Source organism: Muscardinus avellanarius, assembly GCF_963383645.1.
Source record: "Muscardinus avellanarius genome assembly, chromosome: 6".
Lineage (NCBI taxonomy): Eukaryota > Metazoa > Chordata > Mammalia > Rodentia > Gliridae > Muscardinus > Muscardinus avellanarius.
In genome coordinates, this window is record NC_137791.1 from 117,888,376 (window position 1) to 117,915,700 (window position 27,325).

Consider the following 27,325-nt stretch of genomic DNA (forward strand, 5'->3'; position numbering starts at 1 on the left):
TTTTCAATTCAATAAATTATATTGCTACATTTCAGTCAAATTTCTACAAATGATAAAATGAAATAACAGGTAAGAGTTTTAGAGCACACTAAAGTTTTAAGAGACTGTAGAAATAGATCTCTGATTTCAAACTGTTCATTTCAATGAGGTTACCAGAACTTTGAAAGGTCAATTAAAAAATGTCATTGAAGCCGGGTGTGGTGGCGCACGTTTGTAATCCCAGCATTCGGGAGGCTGAGACCGGAGGATTGTGGTTCGTGGACAGCCTCAGCTACCTAATGAGGCTCTCTGCAACTCAGTAAAACCCAGTTTCAAAATAAAGAATAAAAAAAATAAGGCAGGGGGTGTAGCTCAGAGGTCGAAAGCCCCTGGGTTCCATTCCCAGACCCATAAAAAAAAAAAAATGCTGTTGAGCCTGGCATGGTGACACAGGCCTGTAACAACCTAGGGAGCCCCTGCTTCAAAATAAAAAGGGCTGGCTGAGCGTGGTGGCGCACACTTGTAATCCCTGCTCTTGGGAGGCTGAGACAGGAGGAACACACATGTTCGAAGCCAGGCTCAGCTGGCTTAAGAGACCCTGTTTCCAGATAAAATATAAAATAGGTCTGGGAGTGTAGCCCAGAGGTAGAAGGCCCCTGGGTTCCATCCCCAGTACCACCAAAATAAATAAATAAATAAATAAATAAATAAATAAATAAATAAATAAAAAGGGCTGTGAGTGTCGCTCAGAGGTAGACTGCTCCTGGGCTCAATTCTCAGAACACACACACACACACACACACACACACACACACACACACACACACCCCACCCCACTGAATTTCATTTTGTTACAAAAAAAATTTAGGAAATATAAGATCCTACTACCTATAAGTAGCTTATGTTACAGTACCAGTTTCTCTCTGAAATCAGGAAATGAAGTCTTTGGTCTAGTATCTTAAGAGAAAAATGAGTTATTCACATTTCTGTATTTTCTATGAGCATCTAAAAATCTCTTGACTGATCGTGAGAGGTATATAAAGACTCTTTTTCTGAAACTGCCCTAAGATTATGTTGATGTGTCTGTACTATTTTCTTCGAAGAAAAAAGAGACTTCAAGACTGCCTTGGTTGGTGTCACTGTACTAATTCTCTTACGACTGAAAATTTCTCGATATTGAATAACTATTATTCTAATATAACAAAAGTGCATTTAGGCAGTAGGACTGACAAAGTAAGCTTTTTGGTTGACTAAAGAGCATCTCTTTACAGATGAAAAAAATGACAACTTTTGGCTACTGGGTTTTGTGCTGGGGATTGAACCCAGAGGTGTTCTACCTCCAAGCTACATCCCCAGACCTATTTTATTTTGGGTCTCTTAGTGAAACAGGGTCTAAGTTTCTAAGGCTGGCCTCAAACCTGAAATCCTTTCTCAGCTTCCCAAGTACTGGGATTACAGGTGCATGCCACTACACCTACCACCACTGGACATTTTTTTATTTATTTTTATTTTTATTTTATTTTTTTGGTGGTACTGGGGTTCCTGGAAACCCTTCTACCTCCGGGTTACACTCCCAGACCTATTTTATATTTTTATTTGGAAACAGGGTCTCCTAAGCCAGTGTGGCTGGCTTTGAACCTGCTCGATCCTCCTGTCTCCGCCTCCCAAGCGCGGGGATTACAAGCGTGCGCCACCATGCCTCACACCACTGGACATTTTAATACTTCAAAATGCATTGACTTTTAAGTCTAAATTATTATCTTCAACCAGTTTCATTTACTCAAATTTTCAGTGTCTTATTACAGGGAAAGTACCTCCTCCCATACAGACAGCACAGCACCATGTGTGAGTGTGTGTGTGTGTGTGTGTGTGTGTGTGTGTGTGTGTGTGTCACCATGTGTGTGAGTGTGTGTGTGTGTGTGTGTGTGGCATGTAACTAGGAATAGAACAGAGAGGCATGCTACCTCTGAACTACATCCCCAGCTATATTTTTAATTCTTTAGTTTGAAACAAGGTCTTACTTGGTTGCAGAGGGCCTCACTACTTGGGATTACAAGTGCGTGCCACCATGCCCAGTTAGCACCCATTATTTAAAAAACAAAGTTTATTGAGGTATAATTTATAAGTATTCACTTCTATGAGTTTTGTATAAAGAAGAACCAAATGAAAACTGTACAAATGAAAAATATTAGAACAAGAATGAAGAATGAGAAATAACAACAAAAACCCAAACCAAGTTACTAGGAGGATTTATTTATTTATTTATTTATTTATTTATTTATTTATTATTTTTTGGGGGTACTGGGTTCCTGGAAACCCTTCTACCTCCGGGCTACACTCCCAGACCTATTTTTATACTTTCTATTTGGAAACAGGGTCTCCTAAGCCAGCGCGGCTGGCTTCGAACCTGCACGATCCTCCTGTTTCTGTCTCCCAAGCTCAGGGATTACAAGTGTGCGCCACCACGCCCGGCTTACTAGGAGGATTTAAATGACTGAGGAAAAAAACAAACTAGGGTATAGATCAATGGAAAAGTGTCTAATTTGAATCAGGGAGAAAAAAAAATGAAAAATAGAGCTTTGAGGAACTGTGGGACAATATCAAAAGTTTAAAAATTTTTCCAGAAAAAAGGAGAATTTGAGTATGGTGCAGAAAAAATATTTGAAAAAATAATGGCTAAAAATTTCCCAAATTTGGCAAAAGGCATAAGCTTATAGATTTCAGAAGTTCAACAAATCCTAAACAGAATAAACTAAAAATAACTATGCCTAGATATATTATACTCAAACTACTGAGGATTACAGATAAAGATCTTGATAACAGTCAGAAAAACAAATATTGTATTGGAAAGAATTTCCCATCCAGGCCTGGAGTTTATTTGAAAGTAGAATGTGATTACTTAAGCATGTATACTATAAACCATATGGCACCTATCATTAAAGTATCTTTAAAAAATAATACAAGTAAGCCAGGAATGGTGGCACATGCTTGTAATCCTAGTACTTGGGAGGCCAAGACAGGAGGAGTGCAGTTTGAGGACAGTCTCAGCTACTTACTGAGGCCTCCTGCAACTTAGAGCCTGTTTTAAAATAAAGAATATAGTAGCCAGGCATGGTGGTGCATGCATGTAATCCCAGCATTCGGGAGGCTGAGACAGGAGGATCACGGTTTGCGGACAGCCTCAGCTACTACTTAGTGAGGCCCTCTGCAACTCAGTGAGACCCTGTTTCAAAATAAAGAATAAAAAATAGGGCAGGGGGTGTAGCTCGGAGGTCAAGTGCCCCTGGGTTCCATCCCCAGACCCGCAAAAAAAAAAAAAAAAAAAAAAAAAACAGAAGAAAAAATAAAGAATATAAAATAGGGCTGGGTGTGTAGCTCGGAAGAAGAATGCTCCAGGGTTCCATCCCCAGTACTGAAAAAAAAAAAATCCAAAAACCCCAAACCAAAAACAATAACTCTCCAATAGTGGAGCTAATATGAAATGAAAACCATTCAATTTTAAAAAGTAGGCAGAAAAAGCCGGGCGTGGTGGCGCACGCTTGTAATCCCCGTGCTTGGGAGGCTGAGACAGGAGGATCGCGCAGGTTCGAAGCCAGCTGCGCTGGCGTAAGAGACCTTGTTTCCAAATAAAAAAGTATAAAAATAGGTCTGGGAGTGTAGCTCGGTGGTAGAAGGGCTTACGGGAATCCCAGTACCACCAAAAAAAAAAAAAAAAAAAAAAAAGTAGGCAGAAAAAAAGACATAAAGACCACATGGAACAAATGGAAAATTTTAGCAAGATAGTAGATTTTGTGCTCATAATATCAATTACATAACTGATATAAATATAAATGATATAGACACACCACTTAGAAAACAAAATACCACACAAGGAAGACTTAACTATACATTTGACAAGAAACTCACTTGAAAATAAGGCATTGATAATTGATATGTTAAAAGATAAAGTGTAAAAAAATACATCATGAAAAATGTAAAGCTGAAATGACTATATTAATATGAGACAAAGTAAATTTATTACTAAGAGCAAAGGAGGCAACTACATAATAATAAAAGGACCAAATCTCCTAAAAACAGAGCTTCAAAATGCATGAAATAAAAACATATATAAAATGAAGAAGAGCCCAGTCCAGTGGTGAACACCTGTAATCCTAGTACTTGGGAGGCTGAGACAGGAGGACCACAGGTTCAAGGCCAGCTGATGGTAACTTAGGAAGACCCTATTTAAAAATAGAAAAGAAAAAGGCTGGAGGTGTAGTTCAGTGGTAGATTGCCCCTGCATTCAATCCCCAATATCTTATATTTCTTCAAAATTGAAGAGCTGGGTGTGGTGGCAAACACTTGCAATCCCAGCATTCTGGAGGCAGAGACTGGAGGATTGCCGTTTGTAGACAGCCTCAGCTACTTAGCAAGGCTCTTTGTAACTCAGTGAGACCCTGTTTCAAAAGTAAAAAATGACTAAAAACTAGGGCAGGGGGTGTAGCTTGGAGGTAGAATGCCCCTGGGTTCCATTCCCAGTATCGCAAAAAAAAAAAAAAAAAGTGAAGAAGAAACAATTCACAATTATACTTTAAGACTCTTAATATTCTTTTCTCAATGGTTAATAAAGTAGAGAAAAATTAATAAAGACGTATATAGAAGTATATAGATAGCTTAAACAACATAATCTACAATTTCATTGATACTTATGTAACATTCTGCCCAACACTCATAAAACAAAAAAATATTTTCAAGTGCACATGGAAAATTTGCCATGAGAGATCTTATTCTGGATCAAAAAGCAAACTTCAACAAATTTAAAAGAAATGAAATCATATGAAGCATGTTTTCTAATTGCAGCAGAGCTAAAATATCAACCAGTAATAAGATATCCTTCTGAATATTTGGAGGTTTAACAACAAACTTCTATAAAAACAGTGGTCAACGAGAAAGAAAGAGAAATTTAAAAACATTTTGAATCAAATAAAAATGAAAAGACACCATACCAAAATTTTTTGAGTGGAGGCAAAGTAGTATTTTGAAGTAAATTTGTAACATTAGTGCATTAATGCTTATATTAGAAAAAAATCCCAAATCAATAATCTGGATTATAACTTAAACAATTAGAAAGACAAAAAGGTCAAAATAAATCTAAATCAAGCACAAGGAAGAAAATAATAAAGAGAAGTCAATAAAATTGAAACAGAAAAACTATATAAAAATCAAGAAAACACAAAACTCTTTTTTCAAAGATGAATAAAATTAATAAACCTCTAAACAGAACAAGAATGAAAAAAGAAAGAGATACAAATACTAATCTCAACTAAGATTAATCGGGGAATATTTTCAATAACCTCATGTCTGCAGTACAACTTAGATAAAATACATCAGCTAATTGAAGCTCACTGAATGGATAACCTGAGACTATCCTATTCTATTATTAAAGAAATTAAATTGAAAATTAAAAATTTCCAACAGAATTAGCTTTAATTTATTTATAAAAGCCTTTAAAAATTGATTTCTAGCTAGGTCTGGTGGCAAATGCTTGGAATCCCAGTACTTGGGAGACTGAGACAGGAGGATTGCAGGTTCAAAGCCAGCCTTGGTGATGTAGCAAAGTAACCTAGTGAGGCTGTTTCCAAATAAAGAAAAAAAAAATTGGGCTGGGGGCATAGCTTGGAGGTAGAATGCCTCTGGGTTCAATCTCCAGTACTAAAAAAAAATTGATTTTGACCTTGACAATTGAAATTTTTATATTTTCTCCTTCATAAGAAAGTTAATATTCATCATAAGTTACTAAAGTACATTTGTTCCTATTAATGATTAAAGTGTACTAATAGGTTATAAAATACAAGAATTATAGTATCTAGCAATGAACTAAATGTCTTCAGCCTAGTGAAAAAGTATAGTTACATTCCAAATATTAATTCTGCAATAGTAAAAAATAGGTCTATTTACTGTAAGTTTAAGGAAAAAAAGATGTGTTCAATATAAAGTATTTGTCACATTCTTGCTTTATAATTTTAATCAGGGTCAGAATACTATTTTTAATAGCTAAAGGAAAAAGTATTTAGTTTAAGATTAGCAGTAAACAATATGAAGTGTTAATTTACAAATGGCATTTCTAATCTTTTGAAATTCAGTGGTACTTTATAAAAAGAAATTTATCACACTGTCGATATAATCATTAAAACCATTTCATGAGGTAGGAATTCTCTTGACTTTATGAGAAAGAAATAAATAATCTTGATTTAAAGATAAAGACATTTCAACACTGATAAGTATTTTATCCTATTTGTACAGCTTATTAAAAATGAAATTAAAAAGCTTGGTTGAATTTCTGCTCAACTCAGCCATCCATCGGCTATGCATTCAAGTGTGGAGAAGACAAATACTACATTATTCTATTTTCCAAATTCTTTGTGTGTGGCCTCAAAGCGTTTTTTTCAAATATGTCCTCCTTAACAGGGGAAGAAAACATGGTAGGTCAAAGGAGAAGACAGGAACAAAACACTGATAGCCGGGCGTGGTGGCGCATGTGTGTAATCAACGCTCTTGGGAGGCTGAGACAGGAGGATCGCGCAGGTTCGAAGTCAGCCTCAGCTACTTAGTGAGGCACTCAGCAACTTAGTGAGACCCTGTTTCCAAATAAAATAAAAAATAGTATGGGAGTGTAGCCCGGAGGTAGAAGGCCCCTGGGTTCCATCCCTAGGACCACCAAAAACAAACAAACAAACAAACAAAAAAAACACTGATAAATCATTTGGAAACTTCTGTTGCTTTAGACATTGTTATTTAAAAAGAGAAAGGAAGAATCAATAATATCAAAGTCTAGAGATAGTCTATATATTCAGCCATAACTCATAGTGAGACCAGTGAACAAACTTTAACCTTTTGGAAGGAAAAATCACAGCAAAGCCATCGGTATGTAATTGATCTGTTTTCCTTTAAGAAAAGACAGCACTCTCATAGGTTATTCTCTGATAAATGTAATCTATACTGACTTACTTTTGACATTATCAGGTTTCTCAATTATATTTGTTTTCACAAGTGTTTGCCTCAGTTTTTACTATTTTTTTCATTAAAAATAGAAATTCATTTTTTTGATTCTTATGCCAGAATCAAAAATCCTAGTTTAAAAAGATATCATCATTTTTTTTTCCCATTGGTGCATTGTATTCATACATCTTAACGGGATGCAAGATGGTAAAAAAAAAAAAAATATCATTAGAGTTGGGGGTGGTGGTGTACGCTTGTAATCCCTGTATTGGGAGGCTGAGACAGGATGATCACAGGTTCGCGGCCAGCCTTAGCTACTTAATGTGGCCTTCCGCAACTTAATGAGAACCCTTTTCAAAGTAAAAAAATAAAAAATAAAAAATAGGGCTAGGGGTAGAGCTCAGAGGTAGAATGCCTTGGGGTCAATCCCCAGTAAAACACACACACACACACACACACAGAGATATCAGGATTTTGGTACTTCTCTAAAACTTTTGCACGCTGTAGTTACAACTTACTACTTGATAATTATCGTCTTATTGAGGAAATAAGACGATAATTATTGTCTTATTAGCTTAATTTCCCCGAAGTATTACTGCCTCTTCACAAGTTTTTCACTCTTTCACAAAACAGAACTTTCTGATGCAAAACTTTTGCTATCAGGAGAGAAAAATACTCACGGTTGAGCCCCAATTTCTCGTAGATGATAAAAGAGTTGGGGGAGATACGTTTGAAGAAGAGTTTCAAACAGCAGACAGAGTGACACAATACCCTGGATAAAATAACGAATCATAAATGAGACAGTTCAGTATTTTAGAATTAACTGTTCCAACAAGCTATTCAAATGGAGAACAAGAAAGACTATGAACATAACTATTCTTCCTATTGTCAAAGAGTACTTCTTTGACTTCTTTGCCAAAGAGTCAACAATAGAGAATGCATGCATGGATTTCTCACTCATATATTTTAAAGATAAATCTTCTCTAAGTACTTACACTTACAGACATGTTAAGGAGTCTCCCTTTAAACACAGCTGGCTCCCTACACCCTACATGCAGTGCCCTAGGCAAACATCACTTTACACAAAACCTATTATTTTGCAAGCCACATATTATCACTGAGGCCCAGTGAATTTTGTTTTTTTCTGGGGGGATATTGCTTTTCAGGCATTTCCATGGTGCTGTGCCACTCCTTCCACTCCCTCCCTCTCTATGGCTCTTTTCTTCCAGCCTGATTCTTGGGGTAATATCTTTCTTGCTCTTCCCTTTCTTTGAAATCCACCCCCAAGAAAAGACTGATTGCTGACTACTTGAAATCAGCATTAGGCAGATATCCAACAAGAATGTTTTGATTACTTAGAATAAAGGTTTTTCTTTTTTTTTTTTTTTTAAAAATAAACACCTACTTTTAAAAAAGGGCATTATTTGTAAAGTACAAGAAGTAACTAAGCAGATGATTTTTCAGGTGTGTTTATTTGATGACTCTGAATAAAGTCTTTCTTGCAGTCCAGCATTCTTTGTGGTTGATCTTGGTAAAGAACTTTTAATCCTCTTTTTTAATTTCTAAAGAATAAGGCTGCCATGGTTCCAAACAGTTCAGTCTGGCAGCATGCCAGAAAAGGAGATGACCACCTATCTTTATTCCACTGCATAAAGAGTAGGTAAAGGCAGGCACGATCAATTAGTGGACAAAGGACACCTCAGGGCCAGGATACAGGTGGAGAAGGGATGTACAGAGCTGCTGGCGTCAGACGTCAGTGCTCTACATGGGGAGAGCACCATGGGTATGTATTATACAGCCATTGTTTTTGCTCTGATGTATAAATTAGTATAGAATAAAAATCGGATGCTAAAAATGAGGTCAAATATTTATTAATATTAATTATTATATTGTGATTTTTCCAGATTAACTATTAATATAAGGTAACAACAAATTAAAGTTCTCTTAGAGAAGAAGCCCAAGGTAACTAGTGGTGCTTTCTATCTGTGACATTCTGGAAATTGTTATTTGGCAGCTTTCACTATCAAGGCAGGAGAATAAAATTGGAGACAAGGAAAATGGAATAGAAAAATACATAGTATCAAAATGGGGAGGGGAGATAAAAACCAGCTATTTAATTTAATAGTAGTAACACAATCTCCTCTTCAGAGAAATGTGGTAGCCCTCACATACACTGAATGCTCCTCCTAGAGACGCAGTCAAGTTACCCACATGTAGGTACAAGTGGAGTCAAAGCAGGGAAAAAGAATAACTGAGTAAAATAAACACTGCCTTTATGGGGAGGGAAAGAAGTCATGATAAAGGGGCAGAAAATTAAAGATAAACATGTTCAACTGATATGTTTGTTGACTCATACTGAGGTCGAGGAAGCTTTGTACTGAACAAATGCAACGAAAATATCTAGTACAATAACTGATAATTATCCAAATATGAAATTGAAAAATAAGAGAAAAATAAATATTGGATTTTCATAAAAAAGAGATGATCATAATTGTAACAACAACAGTAACAAAAAAAGCCTGCCATTTACTTACTGAATACCTGCTATGAGCCAAGTCCTAACCACTTCTCCACAGTAACATGGATCATATAATACTAACCTCATTCCACAGAGGAGGAAAGCAGCAAGGTAGGCATCTTTGTCAAGGATAATAATGCAGATATTCTATGCATTTTTCTTTTTCTTTTTCTTTCTTTCTTTCTTTCTTTCTTTCTTTCTTTCTTTCTTTCTTTCTTTCTTTCTTTTTTTGTGGTACTGGGGGTAGAACCCAGGGGCTTTCTACCTCTGGGCTATACTCCCAGACCTATTTTCTATTTTATTTGGAAACAGGGTCTCACTAAGTTGCTGAGAGCCTCACTAAGTAGCTGAGGCTGGCTTCGAACCTGTGCGATCCTCCTGTCTCAGCCTCTCAAGCGCAGGAATTACAAGTGTGAGCCACCACACCCGGCTTATTTTTTTTTCTTTTAATCTATAAACACTAAATTAAATGTAGTTGATATGAGACTTTTTCCTGTCTAATTATTATAAAAATATTTAGATATAGCCTGGCATGGTGGTGCATGCTTGTAATCCCAGCATTTGGGAGGCTGAGACCAGAGGATTGCGGTTCGCAGACAGCCTCAGCTACTTATGCCCTTTGCAATCAGTGAGACCTGGTTTCAAAATAAAGAATAAAAAATAGAGCAGGAGGTGTAGCTCGGAGGTAGAATGCCCCTGGGTTCCATCCCCAACCCGCAAAAAAAAAAAAAAATATATATATATATATATATATTTAGATATAATTTTCTTCCCTCTGATTTATCCTACAGAAACACGTTGCTTGACATCACAAATTAACATTTGTTGCCTTCATACTTTGAGTAGGAGACTGTTTCTTAAAGGAAATAACAGATTAAAGTCTGATCAAATTCGATGTTTTATGAACTTACAGAAGGATGAGAAGAGATGGAATGGAGTCTGAAGAAAAAACGCACATACATCTCACGGAATACCTGATATAATTTGTAGGGTTCATGATATAGAAAACAAAGTGGTGCAACTGAAAGAAAAAATTAATTGATAATACTGTAGAACTACTAAAAATTTTAAAATAAGTTCATTAAGTGTGAAAGAATAAATCAATATTTTACAGTAAACATATTCATTCATAGACAAGTTTAAAATTATACATTTTTTCATTTTGAAATGGGAATACATGCACATATAAAAGTTCAAACAGCCTCTAAGTAAGAAAGGAGTAAGTTATAAATTAGAATCCCAATTGAACAGTAGAGACTAACAGTAACTCAATACAATTATGCAGGGCTACTAAAAATTCAAAAAACGTTTAAGAACTGCACAAAATCCCTTTATTGTTTTTTTTATTTATCTTTTATAGTACTGGGGAATGATTCCGGGGTGCTCAACCACTGAGCTACATCCCTGTCTTTAGTTTTTTTGTTTTTTTTTGAGAAGGTACTGGGAATTGAACCCAAGGACATTCTATTTCCTAGCTATACCCCTAGCCCTTTTTATTTATTTTGAAATAGGGTCTTAATAAGTTGCTGAAGCTGGCATCAAACCGGTGATTCTCCAGTCTCAGCCTCCCAAGTGCAGGGATATAGGCATGTGCTACCACACCCATCTCTATTTAGTTTTAATGTTGAAGCAGGGTCTCGCTAGTTTCCCAGGCTGATATTGAACTTGTGATGCTACTGCGTTGGCCTCCCAGGTTGCTGGGATTTTAGAAGTGCATCACAGCTCTCTTTGATTTAATCAGATTAGTAAGGAAGCGACAACCAATCAAATCATTTGCCCTTTGTCTCACAAAAGATTCAGGCCGCATCTCAAAATTTTTAAGTTTGGAAGTCAGGTAAGTAAAATACAAGACAACTTATGATTATCTTTTAGGATCAAGGTCTTTGGTTAATTCAATTTGAAAATTAAAATTTTCGAGTAATACCTTTATGCTACATCGGCTTATCTCTGTATTTTTCAAAACAGTTTTCACTGACTTAAAACAATCCTCAGGCAGAGGACTTCTCTCTCTAATGAATGCTGAAGTACATTTTCTTTTGCATCTGGTTCTTGACAGTTAAGCACAGGTGGGTCAATTCAACCAGACATCCCACAGCTGGATGTCAGAAAGCTCTACTCCTGGAGACTGACCTGACCACAGGGCTACTCTGTGCTGACAAACGTGGTCACACTTCCCATCTTTTCAAGCCTCACAGATTTTAGGCAGCACAAATATGTTTATGATGCAGACACATAAAACTGTACGACTCCAATATTAATTTCAATAAGATGCCTTGCTTATACAGTAATTTCAAATGATATAAATTCAACAGAGAAGTTTTGGGATTCTATAATCTGTAGTACACCTAGAGGGCAGTGGGCAGTAAGTATTTAAGGAAACTGGGGGGCTCATTTAGCTCTCTTCTTTTTTTCTTTTTTCTTTCTTTTTTTCTTTTTTTTTTTTTGTGGTGGTACTGGGGTTCCTGGAAACACTTCTACCTTCGGGCTACACTGTCAGACATATTTTTTTAAATATATATTTTTATTTGGAAACAGGGTCTCTTAAGCCAGTGAGGCTGGCTTCGAACCTGCGTGATCCTCCTGTCTCTGCCTCCAAGCACGGGGATTACAAGTGTGTGCCACCACGCCTGACTAGCTCTCTTCTTTTTAACAAAATGAAAGAAAATATGATAATTTTTTTTGTGGTACTGGGGATGAAACCCAGGGACACTGTACCTCCGAGCTACACCCTCAGCTCTAGTTTTTTTTTTTGTTTTTTGTTTTTTTGGTGGTACTGGGGTTCCTGGAAGCACTTCTACCTCTGGGCTACACTCCCAGACCTATTTTTACATTTTTATTTGGAAACAGGGTCTCCTAAGCCAGCGCGCGCGGCTGTCTTCGAACCTGCGCGATCCTCCTGTCTCTGCCTCCCAAGCGCGGGGATTACAAGCGTGCGCCACCACGCCCGGCAGCTCTAGTTTTTAGTCTTTTTATTTTTGAACCTGGGTCTCACTAAGTTGTGAAGGGCCTCGCTAAGTAGCTGAGGCTGTCCACAAACCGCGAACCGCGGGCAGTTTAAATTGAAGAAACATTTTAAATGGCTTTTAAAAAGTGTTAAGCATTATAATAATAAAAATAAAAGCCAGAAGCTAAAACTGAAGAGACAAAGTACAAGCTAGAGTTCCTTAGGGATAATTTGTGATCATTCTAGTATCCTGGTTCTAAACAAGTCGCAGTTGCTAAACTATTTGTGGATGCTTAAAATAGTTTTCTTTTTTTTCTTTTTCTTTTTTTTTTTTTTTTTTTTGCGGGTCTGGGGATGGAACCCAGGAGCATTCTACCTCCGAGCTACACCCCCTGCCCTATTTTTAATTCTTTATTTTGAAACAGGGTCTCACTGAGTTGCAGAGGGCCTCACTAAGTAGCTGAGGCTGTCCACGAACTGCGATCCTCCAGGTCTCAGCCTCCTGAATGAATGCTGGGATTACAAGCGTGCGCCACCACGCCCGGCCTAAAATAGTTTTCTAAACTAGGTACATAAACTCTGTATCAAACATTTTGCACCATCTATTTCCTTAGCTAATTTTTCCCCCTTGCCAAGTGTATAAAGCATAGCTTATTTAATGGCCAAGAATGTGAATAGGCAGAGCCCGACTCAATGACATTGCTTTTTCTTTAGTGGTGATGGGGATTGAATCCAGCCCTCACATATGCTGTGCAAGCTCTCTGCCACTGAGCTACCTCCTCAGTAACTTTTGAGCTTTATTTTGGGGCAGGGTCTTGCTAAATTGCCCAGGCTGGCCTCAAATTTGAGCCCTCTTGTCTCAGCCTTCCAGTGGAATTACAGGCATGTGCCAACATATCCAGCGTGCATGCGTGCGTGTGTGCGTGTGTGTGTGTGGCTTGAACCTCGTGCATGCTAGGCAAGCACTCAACAACTGAGCTACATCATCAGACCTCAATTATGTATTTTTGGGCATTGAAAATTGCCAGATTTAAACTTCCATTACATCAAGGACCCTGAAATCACTCAAGCATTCCTAAAAACTATTTTCTTGAAATATTCTTGGAATTATTAAAAGGAATAGGGGCTAACATATTTATAATTAGAAGTAAAAACTAGTGTTCTTAAGCTTTTTAGGGTTTTGTTTTAGATTCTTCTTATATTTATAAAGATATTCCAGAAGTTGACTATAGTGCTATATATTATGAAATTTTAATTGCTCAAGAGAATAGAGTGTGCTCTAATTCAAGCCTGCCACCAACACCACTTTTCATTGTATGCTAGTTTAAAAAGTTCCATATTATGTCACTCACCATGACTATCTCATTTGGAACATGGAGGCACTTTTTACAAAGAAAAGTGCAAGTCTATTGCTGATTCTTGTTACAAAGGTAAAACATTAAAACATTTCCATCTAGCCTAAAGGTAAGGATTAAAAGTAAAGGGGACAGCAATAACAAGTTTATATGTAATAAGTGAAAAATTAAAAATTAGGAGACATTAGGTGTAGCACTTCTCCTCACGCTAATCTTTGTTAAGCTTCGTGGCTTCCTCATACAATGACACGTGAGACCCATGGGCACGCAGAGTTCTGAAACCGCGCATGCGCTTTTCAGAGGATGCCCCGTGTTCCAGTGTATCTGTTGCTGTGCATTCCAGTGGTCTGGAGAAACCATGAGCTAAAACTCAGTGTTGTTCCTGCCTTCAGATTCGTTTTGACCTATTATTTTTATAAAAGACATATAAGAGTTAGTTCAGGAATTTAAGCAACCTGATTTTATACTTGTCAGAGCTAATGGTGAATATGTGTTTCTCTTCCACTGGCTTATAATTAGATGAGAAACTTCAAAAAACTTTTACAATCTAATTCTAATCTACCAGGCACATAAATTATCACCAAAACAATTACAATGATCACTTATTTGTAACTTTTTAAAATGAGAGTATAAACAAATACTAAACTCAATGTTTAAAAGTGTCCATAATAATTTGTTAAGTGTGGGTATGATGAGATACACAGGATTATCTTTATATTTAAATTTCCAAGGTGTAATAAAAACAATGAATATTTTAAGTCCAACTTACCATACATGGAAAATCCATGAAAAGGGATTACACCTAGAACATAAAAAAATTTTATTTTCAATAAGCAGTATGCTTCTGTTTATTAGGTAAACTTTAAAGAATCAAAATTGCAAATAGCAAGGTTTCCTATTTTTTCTTAAACTCTGTTTATGAATGTCAGAAAAGACAGTGATAGCAATCTATAAGATATGCTTTTTAAATATCTTTAGAAGAGTGACTAGAAGTTTCCAAACATATATCTAGTTATTTTTATTGATAACAAAGAGCAACTAAAACTGACAAAATATAACAAGGCAAATCATAGAACTAAGTTTAAAATAAGTATAATGGTCTCAGAAAGTCAATAGATAGTGTTCCCTTTGCGACGTCTTGTTTATTATAACCTTTCTGTTAAAGGATTAGTGAGCTTTTCAAAGCACTTCTTGAAAATATCTCTTTATAGGAAACACCATGGATGTTTAGTGAACCTACTAAAAATTCAATCATGTAATGTGCCTTAGAAGAAATATTGGCAGGAAAATGGTACAAATTCAGTATAATCTTTGGCAAGAATTATACACAAGTAAAGTACACATCCTTTTCAAAGAAATACTCAAAGCCTAACTTAGTTTGCTAAACATCTTGTCATATTCTAAGTAAAAAAAAAATCAGAATTTGTACAGCCTAAGTTCAAAACAGAATTTCGGTAATATATACCACCATACATCTAACAACGCACAAAACTGGGTTGCAAACAGTACAGAAGTAAGTTGAGAAGTTTGTTTTAAAAAACAGTACAGAAATGCTTTATTCATCTGACATGTTCAGAGACAAAGGCTTGGTGTTGGCAGGTCACCCAAAGTAAGTTCTAAGAAATGATAGTTCAGTCACAGTTTAAAACATGTGCAGCAACAGAGGATGCAGCAGTTCCTAAAGCAACCAGTACAGGTGAGCACAGGCTTTATTTGGGAGAGTTATTTCTCATGCTGAGTCAAACTCTGGCTCTCTGTGATGCCTACTTCTTATTCACATTTCTGATCAAAGATCAAAAATCAAAGCTCACGTGGAACAAATCAAATTTATCTTCTATGGTGTATGAAAACTTTCAGAAACATTTGCTTTCTCCCCAGCCCCATCACCACTGCAATTCTTTAGGAGATCATGAGTTTCTTTACTTGTTCCTCAGATGAAGTGGTCTTAAATAGCAACCCTATTTTAATTTCCTCTGGATAAGCAGCAGCTCATTACTGTCCTTAAAGTAGTTGACAAAACTTCTCGGCACTTGTCCTCCCTACACACGCCACAGCTAAGATGTCCATTTGGGCAGCTGTTTCTGACCTAAGGATTACATTCTTATCTCTGTTACATTTCTTCTTCGACGAGCCATTCCAACTGGAATAATTCTGGGTTCTCGCATCTGTTATCCAATGTATTCCCTTTTCTTCCCGGTTCCATGTTACTGAAAAAATTTGATATGTACACTATGTCCTCATCTAAAGCAATATAAAAATGCTGAACAAGATGGGGTGAGGACAGTGATTGTTACTAGAAACCTTCTTCCATGCTGATATCAGTTCATTAATCAGCACCCAGCTGCAAGAAGTGAGGAGCACAGCTGGGTGTCAGCCAGACCTGGTTGGCTTCATCTGGCTGTTACTTAAGAGCTTTGTGTGCCTTTGGGTAAATTTCTTAACTTCTAGAAGCTTCAGTTCCATTATCTGTAAATCAGAGATAATGCTAGGACCTACTTAGGATAATCCAATGAGAAAATGGCGATAGCTTAAATGTTAATTGTTGGTATTAACATTCACAAACTAGCTCATATTGCTTTATTTCCAGAAGTGATTTTATAAAAGAAGAGCATGAGAAAAGTTCAATTACTACTGTGAACTAGTATGTCAGGCCAACCCGGCTTCAGAAGTCTGTGCAGTGTGAATCTTAAACTTTGTAGGCCACGCTTCTCGCTTCTCAGGCCCTACCTTTTCCCATTTCCCCTTGTCTTACAGCACAATGCACAGGTTTATGTTGTCCAACTTTGGCTGGATCTTGTGTTGCTTATCAATTTTCCTGTTCATCTCTACTTGATTAGCCACCTCATTCTTCCAAAATGCTCTCACTTTCCAAGTCTTTAACACCCATCTGTAGACCTTAATTCCTGATACTAGGAAGCTGATGTTACTGACATGAACCCTCTTACTTCTCTGTTCTTTGTATTTTATTTTTTCCTCTCACTTTCAGTCTCAAAGGAAGAAGCACTCCTTTCCTTTTTCAGAGCTAGCATTTTCACCTGTGCTCTGAATCCGGTTTCTTTGACTTCCGCAGCTATTGCCAAGCTAATGTTACTCAGCAGCTTGTTTGTGTGTGGCCTATGAGCTGAGAATGGCTTTTATATTTTTAAAGGATTATTTCCCAAACAACAAAGAATACTATGGGAAAGAGACTATGGCCTGAAAAACAAAATTTTTACCATCTGGTTGGTTATAGACGCAGCTTACCAGTTCCTGCTCTGGAATCCTGCCCCACCAATGATTCCCGCCCCCTTTAGGAGCATCATTGGACAAATATGTATTGTGCCTCTACTATGTGTTGCACACTCTTCTAAAAATTGGAGGTGACCTTTATTTCTTTATTTAATTTATTTATTGGCATACTGGGGATGGATCCCAGAGACATTCTACCTCTGATCTACACTGCCAGCCCTAGTTTTTATTTTTTATTTGTGGAGGGCTTCACTAGGTAGCCAAGGCTGTCTGCGAACCACGATCCTCTGGTCTCAGCCTCCTGAATGCTAGGATTACAAGTGTGCACCAATCATTCCCAGCTTGGAGGTGACTTTTATTAAGGAAAGAAAAATCATAATAAAACAAGTGAATACATGTTAGATAGTTTTAAGTGCTATAAAGAAAAATAATGGAGGGAAGGAGGAATGCCAGGGAGGAAGTCTTCCTGATAAAAGAGCCATTGAAGTTCTGGAGGCAAGAATCCCCTGATAAGGGGTGAATGGAAGCCCTGGGCTTCATGTGATGACTGTCACAGATAGAGGACACATTTATTGAACATAGCTGGTCTTAGGTGGATGCTGGTGTGATCTGTCTTTTACTTCTACTGATGGAGGCATAGAGGTTAGGGGTGAGTAGATCTTATAAAAATTCTCCTAACTTTAGTCTCTATTTCATTGCAACCTATCAGCCAAAGATATTATAAATATCCTTATTATCATCACGATTATCATTGAAAGCACTTTTTTTCCCCCAGATCCCACTTTTCCATCAAATTTATAATTTAATTCCTCATCCAAAGCAAAGCTTATTTTTTTTTTTTAACTGTCTCTCTTCACTCCCTCTACTTCTTCATATACCCTCACGTGCTTCCCGACTGTGTCCATCTGTCTGGACATGAGCTCTGATTGCCACATCCAGAGGTCTCCTGTCTTTATGTATCCTAGTTGATGGCTTCACAGCAACTTAATGTTCCTTCTGGAGTCTGACCCTTCCGTGGCATCAAGTTCCGTGTTTCCCAGAAACTTCTACTGCTCTGTTTTTGTCTAATTGCTTTTTCTGTCCATACTTGTTTTAATTCTCCTTCTACCAGTATTTTCATAGTTAATGTATAATCTAAACTTTAAAAGCCTGCTATTGTAGGCCTTCTTCTGGACAAGATTTCTGTAAATGACTCGCCATTCCTCTTGTCATTCAGGGAAGAAACTTTTGAGTCCTTTCTGCTCTGTACTTCTCACTTAGCTTTGATATGTAGATGGGGTATGTCCTTTCTGGTCCTCATAGGATAACTGGTAGTTAACTCTTCAATCTAATGTCAGCAGCTTCATTCTTTTTTTTTTTTTTTTTGTGGTACTAGGGGTAGAACCCAGGGTATTCTACCTCTTAGTGACACCCCCAGCCCTCTTTTTTTAATTCTTTATTATGAAACAGGTCTCACTGAGTTGCAAAGTCAACTGTCTCAGTCTCCCAAATGCTGAGATTACAAGTGTGCACTACCACACCCGGCAGCAGCTTCATTCTTAATTCTTCCTCATTACCCCACAGATGCATGTCTGATCCTCCTGAACTGATGTCACCCCGTCCTCTCTGGGAGCAGGACAAAGGCTGTGAACAATGTGCACCTCTACTTCTATCCCTATTCCCAACTCACCCTTTGAGATTTTAAACAATACTCCAAAAAAGACCTGACAGCCCTCGACTGTCTCCAAGCAATGACTTCACGAATGACTTGCCCTGATTGAGGTACCACTCCTTCCTCTGCGTCTAGACAATGCTGTGCAATTCTGGATCCACCACTTTCTGCCTATAGACACGTAGATAAGCTACTTAACCTGTTTCTTTATCTAGAGCAGCTCTTAGACTAAGAAGGTGGATGTGGGCTGAGGGTTCTGTCTGGGCTTTCCTCTAGCTGTTCTTCTCACTTGGAGCCTGTATTTACTCTTGGAGATCACACCCCAGGTACCCAAGGCCCTGAAATTCCTAGCCCAAAGGTCCCTGAACCAGCTCCGAGGGCTTGCATGTTCTCTTTGGGAGTTACCCTCCCAATGGGTACACACTCCAGAACACAGAGGTGGCCAAAGGGTGGCTATTTGTGGAAGCTTGAAACTTGTACAAGATGAGAAGGGGGTAGAGACACAATAGACTAGGACTGTCAAGGAGTCTGAGAATTCTGAATCTGAATCTGGTCTTCCAGATTGTTTTGAAGGCATATGTATCAAAGCAGGACAACAGAGTAGACTTCATTAGTTTACTAGTCTGATAATAACTTTTAAATACTTAGACTTATGATAGATGGGCCTCTATTTGTAGTACTGCCCAGGGCCCTATAAAGGTTGGGGTAGACCTGCCTATCTGTAAAGTGGTGATAATACCAATGATATGGTAAAAATTAAATAAGATAATGTGCAGCATACCACTTGATACAAAGTTAGTACTTAACACATTTTTCTTCCCTTGTTTTACTGTCCTATAGTCAGTTTTTATTTTTATTTCTCCTAACAGAATAAATCCTTTGAGTAAAGGACTATTTCTTACATATCTCTGTCCCCAGAGATAAGCACAGTGCCCAGAATATAGCAAGTACTCATTAAATGCTTGCAGAATGAGTATATGAACCCCAAACATATGTTTCCACAGTGGGTGATACTGCGCCCTGCAGGGTGGAGGTGTTGGAACAAAATACAGACACATAAATGAACACAAATCTTTAACTCCATCTTTCTGTTTAGCCACTTAAAGAAGGTGAATTTCCAGTAGAAGAGATGGCCCTGAGTGATTTTTTTTTCTGAAAAGGGGCAGTAAGCAAAATAAGACTGAAAATCTAGGGGGTGGCACCTCTACCATTTTTAACCTTTTATTTCACTTTCTTTTTAGAATTTAAAAATTAAAAGCTGACTAGATTGACATTGAGGGTCAATATGCCTTCTAATGACACCAGAGACATCTGCTGCAGGTCTAAGGAGAGCCTACAGAGAGCTTAACAACCATCCCTCTTGTGCAAGCCTCTCTTCCTCTTTCTATCCTTAGCTGTCTTTTTCTACTTGTGACTACCTATCAATTTCAGTCTATAATTGGTCTATAATTAGTCATCCTAATTAGTAATTATAGACTGAGAAAATACTAAAAAGTTTTAAGTTTTAAAAAATAAAGTTTATCTGTACTTTCTAACTTTTCTATAAGAAACATGTTGGCATGTGAAAGAAAAATTAAGAGAAAAGTAAGTTAATAAATAAAGGGACATTTTGATGCCTTAAAGAAATATATTGCTATGTTATTTCTTTCTAAATATTAAGTCTCAAAACATATTGATACTATATAAGACCCCTATATTACTACTTTATAAACACTTTGCTTTTTCTCTGTTAAACCACTGCAGAAATATCTCAACAAACTGGTTAAAATAATCAGAAATAAAAACATTATTTTAATATCATTATCATCTACAAATATGAAAGATCTGTTGAGTGAAGAAACCCTCATCAGGACAAGTCTCATTATTTTCAGTGCTGGAAATGCTAGGCAAGCACTCTACCACCAAGCAATACCCTTACCCACAAGGGCACTTTTAGTAAGGAAGCTTACAATGAATGAATGAATGAGGCAACTGCCAAAAAGTAAAAGGACATGTACTTATTAATCATTATGCACCCAAAAAATAAAGATTATCTGTGGTCATCACACTTTCACTGTTTTCTCTGAAATCTATAAGCAACTAGGTATAAGTTATTTAAAACAAAGACATTTCATACTGAGTAACAGAGTATTATCTTTAGCATCCAACGTATCTTCTACTATACATATTGTTAATGATGGAAATCTGAACAGTTATAAACATAATAAAGATTATTTATAAATGTTTATAAATATAATAAAGTGTTAGGATATAAAATTCATTTACAAATAGTAACAAAATATAGAATGGGAAGGAGGCTCTCAGCAACTCAATGTTGAGAGACTAAACGATCAATGAAGTTGTAGAGACATGAATTCACATTTTGTATGACTTTCAGCAATTACCAATCCTCTCTCAAGTCCTGTTTTCATCTCTGAAAATGGAAATAACAAGGCCAACTTCACTGGGCTCCACTAAAGTACATATGAGTTACAGTACTTAAAGTGTACCAGAATAATGTTTAGTACACCACAACTGCTTATTAACCCATAGCTATTTTATGCTCTCAGAAGGGAGAGTTCCGTATTTAAGTGTGAGCTTAAACCTAAGAAAATCTTTTTTGCCAGAATCAGGTAAGGGTACACTTTAGTTTAGCCAAGATTAGCCAGGACTTAAGACTCCAAAAAAGGCATATAGTTTCCTTTGTTGAAGGAGGACAAAGTCAATTCTGGCAAATAAAGCAGAAGTCCCAAGAAGGGAGGGATTCATTAGCACTCTTGGGTGCATACCACCTAGAACATTTCTTTGATCTTTGAGGTTGTCATGTTCTTGGCCAGTTTCTTTAAAATCCTTTCCTCTGCCTCTCATCACTTCAGACTGTTAAGGGTCCAGTTTCATTCACCTGGCTACTCTCCAAGAGCATGCTTCGAACAGGTGCCAGGATGCTGGGCACTCATCTTGTATGTGGCCTCGGAGTTCTACAAGTCTGCTATGAGTAACTGTTTTAAGATCCCTAATTTCTCTTAGGTATCTCAACAAATTCTAGCATATTAATTGTCTATTCTATTCAATATGAATAAAATATGATTAATAGGTGATTAATAGGCCAAAGCTCAGAATGGTAAACATTGCCAACAAAAATAAATCTTGAACTAGATGTGATATAAATAGTAAACATGACTCAGAAAATACCCCAAATATTAATATGCTTTTCACTTACTAAATATTCTCCTTTCTTTCCTCACTGTCTCTACAACTCTGACATCTGATTCACTTCAACTTCATGGCAGTTGAAAGCAAACTGTTATGCTCTTTCATTTGGGATTATACTTAGTGGAGTTAATTTAATTCACTTGTTGAAATAATAATTTCCTCTGTTTATTCTCAGTCCACATATAACTGACAGGTCACTAAAAGAGATTATGAGAATAGACAGTTTTCTAGGTATTTTCATTAACTTTCTGAAATAAAATCTTAGACTATGACTTTATTACTTCATTTCAGTAGTTAAATTTTCCCAAAACATCAGAACATAAATAATTTAATTGGTATGATTTAAATGCCAATTAAATCATATTAAAATAAAATTTAATGAGGTTTTCAGTTTATGTTTAAATGTATACGTCAAATGGATTTTGGATTATGAGATGTTTTCAATTTATTTAATTCATATAAATGACAAAGTATATTGCTATTTACCAACTTTACATTTGTAAGGAGATTTAAGATGATATATTTTCATTATTTATGACAAGAGCCTTTCCTAATATTTATAAAGAACTATTCCTTGTGCTGTAGGATATTTAACAATATTTCTCCCAATCCCACCCCACCCCACCCCCATTTGTGACAAATCTTCAGATATTGACGGATGTTCCCTGGTTGTGTGTGTGTGTGTGTGTGTGTGTGTGTGTGTGTGTGTTTTGGGGGATGGCCTCTGGTTGACAATCATTGTTTTAGAATACCAAGACTTCCCTACTCAATGTTCAAGAACTCAATGTTCTGTAGCAATTTTCTCCTGTCTTGTAGAAAAACAAGTGGTATTACCAAATTATGGATTGTTTGTTTTGGGTACAGTGGATTGAACCTAGAGGCATTTTACTTCTGAGCTACACTCTCAGCCCTTTTTAATTTTTAATTTTGAAACAGGGTCTTGCTAAGTTGTTGAGGCTGGCTTGAAACTGCCATCCTCTTGTCTCAGCCTCTAAGTATTACAGGCATGCACCACTGTGACTGGCACACATTATGCCCTCTTAAATCCTTGTAATTAAGTCTCAGCCAGATTTATTTGTATTTTTCCTATAAGTTTAAAAAAAAAATCTCCTCACCTCTCTTCTTCTTCCTCTGTCATGTTCTCCTTTCATCCCTCATTCATTTGCTCACTCATTTAGTAATATTTACTAAGCACAGACTTTGTGTCATGCATAATTCTAGATGCTGGGTGTGCTGGCCATGAAAACTTTTCAGTTCTTATTCTTTTGAAGCTTATATTCTAGGGACATTTTATTTTACACACCAGCTAGAATCATCTTTTAAAGTACTGACAAAGAATTAGAGGAGAATCATCACTGAGAAGAGTAGAACAGGGAACTCCTAAGCTCTGTCTCTCCACTACAGCAATGGCTAAGCAGACAATAATGTTAGAATCAACTTTTTTGAACTCTGGGATCTAATTAAAAAATTTATAACAATCAGGGGAGTATTTAATGTTGAAAAATTTAGTAGGAGAGAATTATGGCATTTTAATTTACCCTCCTACTATCCCATACCCTGCAGTTTGGTAACAGTCATAAAGACAACGACCCACATTCCTAGTGTAGCTTGCTTGTGAAAGAGAAACAATATAGATCTTGCATTAAAAACTGCATTTGAGTTTTTTTTGTTTGTTTTTGTGGGTGTGGGGATGGAACCCAGGGGCATTCGACCTCCGGGCTACATCCCCTGCCCTATTTTTTATTCTTTATTTTGAATCAGGGTCTCACTGAGTTGCAGAGGGCCTCACTAAGTAGCTGAGGCTGTCTGCGAACCGCGATCCTCCAGTCTCAGCCTCCCGAATGCTGGGATTACAAGCGTGTGCCACCATGCCTGGCTTTTCATTTGTGTTTTGACCTAGACTGTCTAGTAGTTATTTGAGAGCTGGCTCAGATTTGCCTTCGGTACACCTGCCTCATCTTAGAACTTTCTCAGGACTTAAGTGGCCTGCCAGGTAGCATTAGGCAAGAATATTTAAAGGCAAATACACTGACTACAGTCCCTCCAGGCAAGTAGTAGATAGACTGAAAAGCATGGGAAGGAAGAGGCTGGGGAAGAAGCTACATAAGAAAAGGCTCCTGTGTTTAGAATACAGGAGGATCTAGAAAAGGCCTGAGAAGACTAGGCTTTCACCTCTGACTTATACTTAGGCCCTGTGCAAAGAGGAAGTGAAGGCTAAAGTAAAGTTGTAAATGGCCTGGAGATGCCTTGAAAGAATGATCCACTCCAAGCCAATCTGCAAAGACTGTAAGAGTGTTTGTAGTTTAATATTTGGTTCCAGGAGTTTTTAAGGTACTATAGCAGAGACTTCAGTGGCCACATAAGACAATTAATACAAACTTTATAGAATAAGTTTAGAGAAGTCATTACACTATAGAACACAATAAGCAACAATAATTCTGATGTGGGAAAAGAATCTGATTTCCAAAGTTATCACATTATAAGTCAAAATAGAGTCATAAAATGACTATGCATGCAAAGAAACAAGAAAGTGCAGTCCATCCAAAAGGAAAAGAGAGAAACTAATAGAAACTGTCCTCAAGGAAGCCCAGATGTGGGGCTTACTAAATCAACTGTCTTCCTGCTTGACCTGGTCTCTCCTACTTACCTTGCCAACTTCTTATCACCAGTCACATTGGCCATCTTGGCGTTATTCAGGCCATCAGGCTTCTTCCTACCTTAAGCCTTCGAACAAGCTATAACTCCCTCTGGGACACTATTCTCCCACTTCTTCACATGGCTCACTCCTCATGTTCAGGTCTCTGTTCCAGTTCACTTTCTCAGGGTACCCTTCCTGGCCACCTTATCTAAAATAGCCATGCATTCCCTAGCTCATTACACTTTCTACTTGCTTTCACTATTTGCTGCATCACCTTCTGAAATCGTTTTATCTTTTTCTCTCACGCACGCTCCTGCTCTCTCTCAGGTACACCTTCCTCACTAGTGTGTAAGCTCCTCGGCAGCAGGCACTTTATTTGTATCCTCATTTACACTCACTTACACTAGTGAGCCAGAAAAGGGCTAAATAAATATTTATCAAATGAATAAAGATAATTTATACATCTTGAATAACAACAAAAAATATGAAAAGCTTATAAAATTTCTGTGAGATGTCTCAGCTCAGAAATTCTGCTTACCAGCTGTTTAGAGGAATCTACTAGACGAAGTCTGTTTACTGATGGTTCCCCATTTGAAGGGAGAGAGTAATGGCCGAGGCCACATGGCCTGTCCTCAGGTGGTGAGATCTGCCCCCTGTAAGTACCCAACCCGGTCAAGAACTGAGAATGTGTCAGAGAACTGCAGGCAAACCTCTGAGTGGCCTTGTGAGGCCAAGAAGGCCAGGCTGGTTTTGATGATGGTAGTAGTAGAGATGTCCTTAAGATTTCAGAGTAATATTATCTTTGGCAGAGGTTGGAAAACAAGCCAGGTAAAAGAAAAATATTGCTTAGCATTGCCTAAAGTAAAGAAAAAAGAGATAGCAGACTGAATGGTTTTTGTTGCTTTTTTGTTCTGCAACTTCAGGAGCACTGCCTAGAGAAAAAAAGTCCTCCTTGATTTTGGTAAGTTCTAAAACAACCTGAGAGAAGAAATAATTTTGTAGAATTAAATTTATGATGTGATGTCACATGCTTTTAATCCCAGAAGTTGGGAGGCTGAGACAGGAGGATTGCAGGTTCCCAGCCAGCCTCAACTACTTAGTGAGGCCCTTGTAACTTAGTGAGACCCTGTTTCAAAATAAAGAATAAAAACTAGGGCTACAGGTGGAGCTCAGAGGTAGAATGTCCCTGGGTTCAATCCCCAGTATGGCAAAAAATAAAAAAAAGAACTAAATTTATGAATAGGTTTATCTCACTTTGGATTAAACTTTTTATTCTGGATGAAAATATTTCATGAGACTTCCGGGAAGATGGTGACTGGGAAAAGTAGAGTTTACAAGTCCCACTAACGATCTATCTCTATTGCCACAAAATCAGTGCTTTTCATAGCCAGAAAACACCATCAGCAGAGAAATAAAAACTGTAAATACAAGGGACAGAGAAAAAGAAGACTAGAAGAACAACCAGAGACCAGAAAAGAAACCAGCCCGCATTATGGCAGTGGAGCCACGCCGGCGCCATCTTGCCTTGCAGCACCAGGCTCCAGAGAAGACAGGGACTCAGAATGGAGCTCAAAACCAGAAAAGAAATATGCCAGCCTCACAGCCGAGGCTTTGGCAGCAGTGCCATATTGCCAGCAGTGGTGGCTAGTTCACCGAGCTGGCTACAGCTCCAGATCAGCGCAATCAGCAACCCACCAGGCTCCAGAGAAGAAAGGTAAACAAGGAGCTGAAGTGAGCAGCTACAGATCATTCCGGTGTAATCAGCAGTTTTTTCAGCGCAAAGAATGTCTAAAACTCCCAGTGGCCAAGCTCATCATGTCCTCCAGGGACTCAGACCGGAGCTCAAAACCAGAAAAGAAATATGCCAGCCTCATGCCTGCCGAGGGTGTGGCAGCAGCGCCATATTGCCAGATGTGGCAGCGAGTTCACAGCACCTGCGACAGCTCCATATCAGTACATTCAATAACCATAAGTGAAATTGCGGCCCCTAAAGGAGAAATCCCAGTACTGCACCCCCAGGGACTTGCACAGCTTCGATAATCTCCCTGGGCCTGAGATTTTGCAGTCCAACCTAGTGAAGGAGTAGTGGTGGCAGAGATACCACACCCTAGTCGCAGCTCCCCATGGGAAAACACCCAGCCTAGTACCCCCCATGGTCTTGCACAGCCTCGATTAACTCCCTGGGTCTGAGACTTTGTTTACAACCAGTAAAAGAATTGGGGTGACTGAGATTACCACAGACTCGAGATCCAGAGCACCCTAAGTGAAGTCATAGTGACCCAGGGGAGAACCCAGAGAAGGTACAAACTTCTGAAATCATGGAAAAGAGGGATAACAATGGAGCAATGAATACCCACAACCCCACAACATCAGAACCTGATAACACAGAAATTCAGAGATCACTAGAAGATCAAATCAGGAATGTAACTGTAGAAATAATACAGGACCTTTGAAAAGAATTTAGAGAGAGTTTAAAAGAAATAAAGAATGCAATCATTGAAGTAAAGGCCTCAATTCAAAGTATAAACAATTAGACCACATGGAGAATAGAATCTCACTCCTAGAAGATGATCACTCCAAAAACAAATGCATAGTTTATAATTTAGAAAAGAAATCTGACAGCAGGAATTTGACACTGAAGAAATATGGGCCCATTTTAAGAGAACTAACCTAGGAATAATTGGAATAGAGGAGGGAAAAGAAGGTGAAACCAAAGGGATCAATAATCTCTTCAAGGAAGTAATAGCAGAAAATTTTTCAAACATAGAGCAAGAGGTCGATACACAGGTCCAGGAAACTTATAGAACTCCCTTTAGACAAGATCAGAGAAGAGGTTCCCCAC

At 37.7% G+C, this 27,325-nt stretch overlaps 1 protein-coding gene across 2 annotated transcripts in view; it reads right to left on the bottom strand.

Annotated features, from left to right (window-relative positions):
* The window catches only part of TBC1D19 (TBC1 domain family member 19), a gene marked incomplete at both ends in the record, with an annotated part of 126,740 nt that overhangs the window by 7,316 nt on the left and 92,099 nt on the right, over nt 1-27,325 (bottom strand). For both annotated transcript variants that reach the window (XM_080697470.1, XM_080697469.1), the window contains 3 exons: nt 7,638-7,729; nt 10,387-10,496; nt 14,544-14,576. In XM_080697470.1, the coding sequence (XP_080553596.1) occupies nt 7,638-7,729; nt 10,387-10,496; nt 14,544-14,576 (235 nt within the window). The remainder of the gene's footprint in view (nt 1-7,637; nt 7,730-10,386; nt 10,497-14,543; nt 14,577-27,325) is intronic.